A 12,213-nucleotide genomic window follows, 5' to 3' on the forward strand; every position below is an offset into this window, starting at 1 on the left:
CATCATCTGGCACCTGTGTCATTGTCCTGAATGCCATATGGAGAGAGGTTAAAATTATAATTTAGTTAGAATTTAAAATATTAGAGAAAAATTCAATTATTCAATTTGTGCAGATGGATGGTTAAGACCAAGACTCATGTCTTATGCATTATGACCTTGTAGATTCATAGATCATGGATGAATTTTTAAAATATCACAAAATAGGGTCGATTGAATTCCAACTCTACTTGGATACACAACATCTAATATGCCACATGGAGGTATGCTTAGTGTTGAATGATGAAAATGACATTCATGGAAGGACTTGCAAGAAAGAATTGTTTATTATTGTTGTGGTCACTGTTTGGTTTATAGCTTCCTGGGGAGCTTTCCAGGTGTAATCTGAAAACAATCCCCTTATGCAGAAGGCAGGGAGAGACTAAAGAAGAGGCAGGCCCCTCCAGATTGGTAGGTGGCAGGTTTTATAAGTAAGGGCACTTACTTGTAAGAGAGACTTATCTTGGGTGGCCACGAGCTATTCAGATCTCTGTACCCACACACCAAATATTTAAAGTTTACACAGAGGACTTAACTGGGTCCAATCATGTATATCCTCCAGATGGCCTCAACAGCACATTATTAGCTCAAGGCTATGTCCTTAGGGCAGCCTCTGGTAGCAGGAAAGGCAGGTGGAACACATTTCAAGGAAAGGGAAGGTGGGGAGGAGCCTCCAATTGCCCAGGTGAAGCTCATGGGTCAGCCTGTGGCCATGTCCTCTTGATGACCTTCCCCAACACTTGATGACCAGCTCCTACAATCTCCTGGGCCCCCCTCTACTGCAACGAGACCTGAGCCATCAGCAAGGGGTTTCACTAGCATAGAGGAGGCTCTTTGGGCAGCCATTGGCTACACCACAGGCAGATGCCACAACAAAAGTATGGATACATGTAAGAGAAAACACAGATTAAGACAATGATTCCAAAATGAGTCAAAATTTTCTCCAACAAGACCTCCATGGTTCAAACTACTGATTTACTAAGTCCCCTGGGCTGGGAGTTGGATTACCCAGGCCATTCACTGATCTCCTCGTGTGATTTAATAAAGATGATACATTAGCAGACTCATCAGGAATGAACACACAGCATTCTTTTTTATATAATGGCAGAGATGCTTCCTTGCAAGGCAGTAATAATAATAATAACAAGGCCATCCTATGTTGGGATAGTTTTTCTCAGTAGAGACATTTCAGTGTTTGGTAAGGACATGCTCTGTTGGCTGTCATTCCAGGCTTGCTGAATGGATTTCGTAAGGGCTTCTGTGTGTGTAAGAACATCCTCCAGGCCAATGGACAAAGACTGTGGCCAAAGGATTGTGCCAGGGGAAAACTACATACCGACCTGGCCTTGAGGAGAGGGAAACTGGCAGTTTTAGGAACTTGACCTGGTTGCACATACCATCCATGTTGATGGAGGTAGGCAGCCCTGTCAGGTGTGAGCTGATGGACTGAGGGTGAGATATGTCAGACCCCACCCTCTCTCCTCTTTCAGTGGTGCATCTTCCATTTCAGGCGTAGTACATTTCAATGGGTCTGGCTTGCAGCAGGACAGTGGGATCCCAGGGAAGATTGAGTAGCTCCCCCTTAGCCAGGGGTGTGAAGTAATACCCATCCCAGCAGGACATCCCATTGCAATTCCCAGTAGGTAATTCCTTTCCTAGGCATAGTGGGGGTTGGTGTTCTCAGCAGCATAGCATGTTGATCTGGGGCAATGGCTGTTTCCTGCAGTTTCCATACCTGTATGGGATTAGGGACCTCAGCAGGGGTCCCAGTCCGGCATATGAGGCAACAGGCCTTACTAGTTGATCATTCAAGTGTAGTGTATTAAAGCCTGAGACTACCGTATCTCATTGGGCTAAGGTGGCTTTACCTATTTCTAATTTAATCTGCTGCTTTCATATTCCAATTGTCCTTTCACAGTGCACCCCTCCCACCCCCCGCTACTACTTGCAGGTTGTAGGGGAGATGAAGCTGCCATGCCATGTCATGTGATTTTGCCCAGTCCTGTACATCATGACCTTTGGCATGTGACCCCTGATCAGTGTCTTAGTCAATGAAGGTATCCATACATGCTGCTTAGCTTCTCTAGTCCCCTAATGGTGATTGCCTGCTTTGTGTGGTGACAGGGGAAAGCTTGGCTTAGACCAGATGTGGTATCTACACAAATGTAGATTCCTCTCAGAGGGAGGGCCCAATATAATCAATTTTTCAATCCCTTACCGGTTGGGAACTCTGGTGGATGGCCCCAGACTCCTTTAGAAGTTACCTTGGGCATTGTTTAGAACACACAGGACATGCTGTTACTGCCTTAACCAAGCCACTGTATTTCGAGGGCAATCTGGCCGCCATCTTTGGCAATATGCCATCCCACCTCAATGCAATGGCAGATGCTCTTCCCATGTACTCAACCTACTCTATCTACTGAAGGGCCAGTCGCTAGGGCTTGTACCTGACCTAGAACTTCAGCTTTTTGATTGACAGTGGGTGTCAGTGCCTTATGAGCCAGGATGTGGAAGATGGTGAGGATGGCCCCAGGCTCTGGCAGGTGAACCAAAATGGTGCCCCCATACATCTTAACCCCACAATGGCCTACTCATTATCATTCACCCCTTGGCTTCCCATTGTCCAAGCAATAGAATTAATCCCTTTAGAACAGCCCAAGTGTTGGGCCACCTGGGTGGCTCAGCCAGTTAAGCCTCCCACTCTCAATTTTCACTCAGGTCATCACCATCTCAGGGTCATGAGGTCGAGCCCCACACTGGGCTCTGTGTTCAGCACAGAGTATGCTGGAGGTTATCTCCCTCTCCCTCCCCTTCTGCTCTTCCCTCTGCTCCACCCTCTGCTTTTCCCCTTACTCACAGGCTCTCCGTCTCTAAAATAAATAAAATCTTAAAGAGAGAGAGAGAGCGAAAAAAGAACAGCCCAAGTGTCAGTGCAAAGGGTTAAAGGTTAGGGCTCATAAGAGATGACCAGCTAGACCACTCTGAGCTCAGCCTCTGCTGAGTGAGAGGCTCTAGTTGTAGAAGCTCTGTCCCCAGCCGTCCTGGAGTCACAGACATATCTAACTCAAGTGGTAGCACTGGTTAGGAGCTTCACTGGTACTTTTGTCTTCTCAGAGGTGGCTCACTGCTCTGATTCCCAGCCCCACACATACCCCTTCTTTGCCAGGCAGTGTAAGGGACAGAGGCATTGGTTAGGGGGGGAATATAAGTCCTCCAAACCCCCAAATCTCCACAAAGCCTTGTACCTCTTTCACATTCTCAGGGGTTGCATGAGCTTGCCCTTATCAATCGTAGCTTCTGGGGCAAGATGCTGCTTACCCCACCAAATGACTCCCACAATCTTACAGCAGTGCTTTGGCTTTTATTTTCTGTGGGTTCACTGCTCACCTTCTCCCCCAGATGTTCCAACAAAGCCTGCAGAGTGTCTTGCCACAGAGGCAAGTCTTCACATGTTAACATTCTGTCATCAGTATAACGGGCCCGTTTTACCAATGTGGGGAAAGAGGACAGGGTCAGGTCTTGGAATTTCATTTCATGACATATGGTGGGGCTGTGCAGGACTCCTCGGGGAAGCACTAGAAAGGTCCATTGCTGCCTCTCCCACGTGGAGGCAAATTTGATCCTGTGACCCAGTGGCCAGAGGTCTATTGAGAAAGCATTTGCTACATCCAGCACAACAGAGTCAATGCCTAAGAACATGACCAAGGTATCTAAGATGATGGCAGTGTGGGGCCCAGCCACATATTGAACACTACCTTGTACGATTTTGGGGTAAGTCCACTGTCATCTGCCACAAGTCACCTGGCTTTTTTTTTTTTACCTGTCATACCATGCTGGTGAGAGCACTGTGGGCAGGGCACACAGTACCCACTTGGGGCAGTTCTTGCATAGTTTCTCCTATCTCCTTCTGCACCCCCAGGTGGCTGATACTGTTTAACAGCTACCCCTCTTCATGGGGGAAGCAGCCTTATGAGTTCCCAGTTGGCATTTTCCCCCAGCACTGCTTTGATTACTGTAACCTGGAAGCAGAATTTACCAATAGAGCTTTACAGAGTTTGACCTTGCAAGATATCAGTGTACACCATATTTTCTGGTACTGGAGAGAAAAACAAAACAAACAAAAAAACTCACATTTTTGGGGGGTAGAATGCCAATTTGCAGGGTCCAAAGGACCTTGGCCAGGAAACTTCTGAGGGTTACCATATGGTAGAGTAACTTCAGCTCTGGTACTCTCTGGTATCCACCAGAGCCAACACTTTTGTTTTTTCCTCAGGAACTGTTGAGTTGTGAGCTCAACATGAGTCCTCTGATTATCTCAATGGTCCTCACCCAACGCACTCTTGGACTGCATCCAAAAATACCCTGGGCATAGGAGGCACCCACCCCGATAAGACTGTACCCTGGAAGCCTACAGTCAGCTACTCCGGTTGATTGACCTTTTAGATTAACGCAAGGGCTCTTCTTTAGCATGCAAATCCTGTTTTAGAGAACACTCTGAGTATACCTTATATGATGCAAATATAATCAAATCAAATCATTTGCCTACTGTAAATATTCAGTGGCTTCTTGCTAGCCACGAAATCAAGTCCAAACCCTGACCCTGAAAAGTCCCGCCTCTACCTTTGTTCTAACCTTATCTGCCAGCATTGCCTCACCTTTCACCCAGACCTCCATGGTTTTTTTGCACACGCTGTTCCTCTAACTGGAATTGTCCCATCTGGCAAACTCCTGTGTATCTTGCAAGAGTTACCTTCAATTTCACCTTCTCGATTCAGCCTGCTTTGAGCAGTCTTCCTCAGTGGAAGACTTCATTGTATCCACACCTCTGCTCATAACATTGTGTTATATGTCCTGCCTTCCTTCACACTCCTTCTAGACCAAACTCCTGGAATGCAGGGTCCATGGATGGCCTTTTCATCTTTGTGGTCATCCTACTTAGAGTGGGCCTAGTCCATAGTGGCCATGCCTGAGAAGTTTAACAAATGAATGAATGAATGAAAGAATGAATGAGTGAATGAAGGTGTGTCTCCCCAGCTGTCTCATTTAATAACTAAAAAGGGACTTGGGAACCAGAAGAACTTGATTATCTCATTCAGCAAGGCTAGAGCCCTGTTCTTTCTTTCCAGCTTTGAGGGATAGTAACTCAGTGTGCTGCTACTTCTTCTCTTTCCTCCGATCCCAGCCTGACTTGATAAAATATTCTCACTGATGTGCTGCTATGTACATAATAGTTCTCAGATCTCACTGGGAGTAGCGGGGACATACATATATTCCAAAATTTACTCATGATTATGAGTCAAGAGTTTCATGATTTTCACTATTAACATGGGAGCCAAATGTAATATAGAGGTCACAGATAAATCTTCCTAAGGTTTGAAGTCCATTTGAAGTTTAGGGCTTAGTTTCTAAAATAATTGCTACTCTTGAAGACTTCTCTTATTGAATTGAATAGCATGGTTTGCAAATATTAAGTGTAAAGAAAGGCCACAGTATCTGGAGCCATGTATTGCCTTAAAATAACTGTATTATGCCCATTAAAACACATAACTTTCCTCTGCGGTGTGATTGCATGTTGATCAAATTGAAAGTTGGGTTTTCTATTTTGGCATTATGCCTTGTTTCCCTAGACAAAATGAAATTGTTCCATTATAGCAAATAGAAGCTTGATAATGGCTTGATTCGAGTTTTCGTTGGAATGCTGATCTCAGAATATTTACCATTCCAGTCTTGTTCCTAAATAGCGTGTTTTCAAATAGAGACTCTGAGCCCAGCCTGGGTTACAATCTTTAGACACTCTAGTGGTTGAAACCCCAGGGGAGAATTTCAAACCAAGGTTCTGGTTGAGGCGGTTGGGGTGCTGCTTTCCTGCTGTCACCCAGCAAGGAATCCCCAGCTCATTGAAGATCCCCTTAGAAAAAAAACACTGAAAGAAATGTGCCCCCAAGGTTTAATCTCAACTTCTCCAGGGAGGACGGACATTCGGAGATGGGTAAGCAACTCGTACTTGGCACTACTCACTTCCTGTTTCTCAGGTAGACCTCACCAAGACCTTGGGATCTTTTTTTCAGGCTTCCTCACAGCAATGAGGCAAGAAGTGACCCGCGCCCACAAAGGCTGGGCCCTGGACTCTGTGACCATCCACAACGAAGTTCTGCGGCAGACCAAGGAGGAAATTACATTGCCCCCTATGGTAGGCACCACTGGGCTATAGTGGGGACAGTTCTGGAACCAGGGTTGAAAGCTCAAATTCCACTTGACACTGACCTATGAGTGCCTCCGTTACAGCCATTGGCTTTGTGGCTGGGATCCTTACCGGGAGACTTCAGTGCCGAAGCCTCCTCCGTTTGCTGGAGTGGGAATTAATGACAAGTGTTGGAACTCCTCAGACAGCATATCTTTATAATTTCAAGTTACCCTTGTGTTTGCTAAAATGCGGTTTTCCACATGTCTCCGGCTCCTGCTGTGGGTTGCTCACAGACCACAGAAGTGTCGGAGCAGGGGTGGAGACCAACAGGACCTGCAGTCCTGAGCTCTAGGGCCAGTTCCAGCAGCATTCTGCTAGCTCTGGGACCCTGGTTACAGAGACACCTGAAGGCGGAAGAGAGGGGGGCCCCAAGGTAAGAAGATGCCATTGGGAGCCATTGTTTGGACGTTGATCCACTCTGTGAACTTGGGCAAGTTCTTTAACTTTTTAAGCCTCAACTTCCTCATCTGTGAAAAAAGGGTGATGATTCAGCCTTATGAAAGATGGTTGTGAGAATTAACTGGAATCATTTAGGACTCCATATAGGTACTCAGTACATCAGCCTCACTTTCCCTTTCTCTGATTTTAATTCCCTCAATTGTCAAGGAAGAGGACTGGGCCAGGTGAATTCCAAGCTCTGGCCCTTTCTGTCATGTCAAGCAAGGGTCACCTTTCTTCCAGTGTCCAATAGCCTAGTCCTCATTTCTGTCTGCCACTCCAACAGAAGCACACTTAACCTCCACATTTCCACCAGCAGCCTCTCCATTCAAGGCAACCATAGGCTATTTCAATCATTCAGAATTCAGAATTCTTCTAGAAATTTCCCATTATGCAACTCCAAAGTCATTTCTACATTTGTAGGTGTTTGTGAGAGCAGCACCCCATTTCCTGGCACCGAGATAGGTACTCATTTCCTAAGGCCACTGCCACCAAGCACCACAAACTTTGTATAAAATTTATTTCCTCAGAGGGGAGGAGACCAGGATTCTGAAATCAAGGTATTGGCAGAGTTGGTTTCTTCTGAAGGCTCAGGGCGGAGGGGGAGGAATCCATTCCACCTCTCTCTCTCAGCGTCTGATGGTGGCTGTAGTCCTGGGTGTTCCTTGGCTTATAGCCTCTGCCTCCATCATCACAGGACCTTCTCTCTCTATCTTCATATTTCCTCCTTTTCTCATAAGAACGTCCTCTTACAAGAATGTCGGTCATATTGGGTTTAGAGCCTACTTTAATCCAATATGATTTAATTAATTCCATCTGCAAAGGCCCTATTTCCACATGCTCACATTCAGAGGTTCTTAGTTATCATGAATGGGGGGGGGCACTCTTCAGCCTGCTACACCTTCTAACTATGACCTTGTAAAGTTCTGAGATGAAAAGGAACCTAAAAGGGGAACAGTTTACTATCGGATGATACCTAAATGGTTGTGTCATTTTTGCAGTAACTGTCACCCACCGGCAATGATGGTAATCGTATGTCCTGATTTTTTGAGATTTCTCCTGGTCTTACTGTCAAACCATGTACTTTAGGTTTGGGTTTAAAAATATGGTCCTCATACTCTTAGCTCACTTGAGGGGATTCCAGAAAACACTTGGCAATTAATCTCACTCTCTTTTATTATAATCTACATTTGCTTCCCCTTACCTATGCCTCACTGGAAAGGAAAAACGGTCACCATCTTCTACATAGATATATCTTACGGGTTTATGTGATTTTCAGTCTCCCCATGATTCCCTCTAGTCTTTCTTTTCTTACTGAAAACATGTTCTATGGCTCCCCATGGCCTACAAGGCAAAGTTCAAACTCTTCAGTTTGGCTTCTAGACTTTTCCAAGGTCAAGCCCTACTTATTTTATAACCCCTGAACCCTCTGCTAAATAAATTGCTTGGGCTTTCCACCCATCCCACCTATCTTTGTACTATTGCTGCTGCCTGGATGTTTGCCCTCTGTCCTCTATCTTCCCCAAAGCTCTTCAAAGATGTCTTCTCCACAAAGACCCCCAAGCGCTCCAGCCCAGCTGCTCACCAGGCAGCCCTCTAACAAGTGTGTGCTGGTATTCAATTCATGTCTTTTCCCCCGATTTAATGGTGAAGCCGTCAAGGGCAGCGTTGCTTTGCATCAAAGAGAAACGGGATGACAGGCAGCCACTGTTGAACCAATGCACCCAGTCCCTGTCTATTATGCCCGTGCTAGCTCTACCACACCTGGCCTCTGGGGGCGCTCTGACTCTCCCGCTTGCTGGGCCTGGCTGTGCAAACCTCACTCCCTCCTGTGACTGAGATGGTTAGAGCGGCAGGTTGGCTTGGCCAGCACAGGCTTAGATCCTGTGTGCTCCAGCTCCAAATCGCATTCCTTGTTCTGACCCTACGCTGACTCAGATCAGATCTCTCGAGACATAGCTCCTTACAGAGGTGACTTAGTTCTGCTGGCTAAGTCTGTTGTCCCGAGCAGCTACCCCTATGCTCAAACAAGCAATAACAGGAACATGTCTGCAACCCTTAAGGCCTCAAGATAGGCCCAAGGGGAAAACTGGGCTCAGTATTTTGCTCATGCAATGAGCCCAGTGCTGTTTTATTTTTTTTGGTGGTGTTTTAAGACTGGTGTATATCTTCTTTCTAAACTGACAACCCCTATTACAGTAATGAATGTTCATCTCATAGCACCTAGTTTTTCAAAAATCGTATTACCTTATGCTTGACTCTTCCAGGAAGGCGTGTATATTTACGGGCTGTATATGGACGGAGCAGCCTGGGACAGACGGAACGGGAAGCTTACAGAATCCACCCCCAAGGTGCTCTTCACACAGCTGCCTGTGCTACACATCTTTGCCATTAATTCCACCGCGCCCAAGGACCCCAAGCTGTATGTGTGTCCTATTTACAAGAAACCCAGGCGTACTGACTTGACCTTCATCACTGTGGTGTATTTGCGAACAGTTTTGTCCCCAGATCACTGGATCCTGAGAGGAGTAGCTCTTTTGTGTGACATCAAGTAAATTCATTTCTCCTTGCTGAGGGCGCTAGAGCCAGAGCCAGCCAGGGCTAATGAAAGCCTTGGTGATGTGTGTCTTTTCTCCTCGGTAATTGCTTGATTGCTCTTTTTAAATTAAAAAGTTGATATTCTGCAATCATTTGTGTGTGTGTGTGTTTCCCCTCATATCAATATTAAAAATAAAAAGCCAGTTCTAAAGTAATGCATTTTAGCCCAGGAAATCATATTCCCATTATAATTATTTGTTTAGATAAAGTCCCATCTTCATGTCAGAACACTGGAAAGTTTGAATTTTTTAAAAAATCTAAAACAAAGTATGATTTTGTTGCATTCTAAAAGAGGCCTAATAGATGTGGGCTTTTCTCTCAAATGAAAACCACATTTCCCTAGAAGAAAATCTGCTCCTGTGTGTGTTTATGCTTATGTGCTATTCTTTGCTTATTGGGGTTTGGCCTTGTCTCTGTGCTTGTGAAATGGAAACTGAAGGGGTTCAGTCAGTACCCCTTAGGAGTAACAGCTATGTGGTGTGATGTGTTTGAGACAGCAAATGCACAGGGATGGCTGCTCTTGTCATTTATTTTAATTTTATTTAATATTATTTTATTTATTTATTTATTTTTGATGTGCTTTGAGGCCCAGAGAACTCTGAGTCTCCAGCTCCTACTGCCCCCCCAACCCCAACTCTGCAGGAGATAATGGAGCACACATTTCTAGGAAGCAAATGGAGAAGGAAAAACAAACTCCATCAAATGAAATTAGGTTACATGCCGAATGCCTTAAAAAGCAGTGTCTTTAAAAAGTGAAGCTATTTCTTACGCTATAGCTGGTCTGAAACTCAGTATGAACCTTTATTTCCTGCTAAAGGAAATTGTCAATTTAACTAAACAGATGGAGTCCTACATTGAATGTTCATGCAGCTTCAGGGTAGGGAAGTGTTTCTTCTGGCCTTTCCGTCTAGAATGCTCTTGCTCGCCCTCGGCTAAACTCACCAGCTTCATTCCCCGTCTGTTCAGAAGGAAGGCCACATTTCATGTAGCCTTGTTCTCTTCCCATTCTTCTGTCGCTCCGATCAGAGATGCCAATGAGAAACCAACAAGATGGTCAAGCAATAGCCCAGGCAAGGTGTCCAGGGAAGACCCCAGAAAAAAATTCCCCCATAGTCTAGAGTACTTCCAAATAGTAGAAAATATATTGTGAAATGTACCTTGTAGGAGTGAACCCACTTATGCTCTGAGACTGGTTCAATGTCCTAGCCGTAGAACTTTCCGGGGCAGTTTAGAAAACTAAGAAACCAAGCTCCCAGGCCAAATGTGTTTTGGCATTTCCCTTGGTCCATAGGCACACTAAAGGATGGCATTCTCTAGAAAGGGTGTCCGCCTGAATTGAGGCTAGAATTTGGAAACCTCGGTGCTCGGGGAGCACTGAGGAAGTGAAGCACATTCTAGCACACCAAACTGCAGCCTCCCGAATAAAACACATGCGTTTTATTCATATTCCTGTGCAGTTGCTAACACAACTGAAGGCAAACTGCATAGTCTAAAGCACTGGATATCATCGTAGGCTTTCAGAGAGTAACAGGTTCAGTGTTCTCTACTGACTTGAATATCTTATGGAAAACTGGAAGAGCAGGAAAGATGTCAATCTAGCAAGGATATAGATCAGACTGTTTAAGCCATGGACCATTTCCTGGGAACTTCTTCACTGATTATTTTGTTCTGTGTCAGCACTGAGGAGAGAGTGATGGGTGCTGGGGCCACCCCAGTGAGTCCTTGCTACATAAGCAGTGTCTCAAAATGGTCTTCTTTCCAGGGTGTGCTTCTCAGCTGTCCCTGGTTTTTTGCAGAGCTGGCTGGGGCCCAGTTCTGCTTTCTTTCTCTGGGCCCATTAAATGATTTCATTAGACATTTTGAGCCATTGAACTTCCATAAACACATAACCCATTTTCTCGGCAAAATTGTTGCTCTTTCACTAATTACATAATTTGCCACACTTGAGTGAAGGAGACCTGGTGAGCATAAGAGAGCAAAGGGTCGGGGACAAGATGGTTAAACCAATGGAAGCTGGGAGGGAAATAGAGTGATTTTGTTTTTTCCTCTTTGGATCCAGTCCACATATTTTCATGTTGGTCTCGGGAAAATGAGCAATGAGATTTATACCTTAGTTGTTTTAGAATTTTATTTTAGTTTGGACTTTGCATCAAAGCAAGACCAAAAAAGAAGTGTCTAAAGATATATCTTCCAAAAGGGATTGGTCTTGTGGGTGATGTTGCGTGAACAAGCCCTCGGATAAATGGGGAACTCCCCAGCAATGTAAGTGTGACTCAGAGCCATGACATATAAAAGAATGATTGAAGAGATTCAGGGTAGAGGGGTGAAGTTGAAGACAAGTGAACGTTTCAGTTGGGTCTTGGTCTTTCCACAGATGGTGCCAAAATGGTACCAAGACAGCTAAGGAAGACAGCATGAAAGAGAGAATAGTGTGCAGATGGGAAGCTATAGACAACATTCAGAGCCAGAGGCCAAACAAATTATCCCCTCCTCAAGAGCTCTCAGTGAGTTTCCATCACCTAGAATGTACACTCCAAATGCCAAAGCCCTCAACGAGCTGGCCTAAAATAAATTTTCTGTCTGGTGGCCCACTATCACTCCACTTGCTCAATTGGGACTTTTTGATGTTCCCTGAGCGTTACACATACTTTCAACCCCGTATTGTTTCCTTATCAGGGGACACCTCTTCCATGTAGAATCGGAACCTTCCCACACTTCTGGAGACAATGTAAAATGGGACAACCATTTTTGGAAAATAGCTAGACAGTTTCAAAAATTAAACTTCTTGCACTTCAGTAAGTACTGGACTGGACCAGCTACCATATGACCCAGACACTTCCCTCTTGGATAGGCATCCAAGGAAATAAAAGCATCATGCCTACAAAGACTTACACATG

General features: G+C 45.1%; 1 protein-coding gene across 1 annotated transcript in view; it reads left to right on the forward strand.

The window, feature by feature from the left end:
- Positions 1 to 9,405, forward strand: part of DNAH8 (dynein axonemal heavy chain 8) — a 343,899-nt gene extending 334,494 nt beyond the window's left edge. Inside the window, exons 92-93 of the mRNA XM_082729671.1 lie at positions 6,105 to 6,226; positions 8,986 to 9,405. Of these exons, the coding sequence (XP_082585797.1) occupies positions 6,105 to 6,226; positions 8,986 to 9,273 (410 nt within the window). The 3' untranslated portion in view covers positions 9,274 to 9,405. The remainder of the gene's footprint in view (positions 1 to 6,104; positions 6,227 to 8,985) is intronic.
- The last annotated feature ends 2,808 nt before the right edge of the window (positions 9,406 to 12,213 follow it).

This window comes from Mustela nivalis (genome assembly GCF_964662115.1).
Source record: "Mustela nivalis genome assembly, chromosome: 5".
Classification (NCBI taxonomy): Eukaryota; Metazoa; Chordata; class Mammalia; order Carnivora; family Mustelidae; genus Mustela; species Mustela nivalis.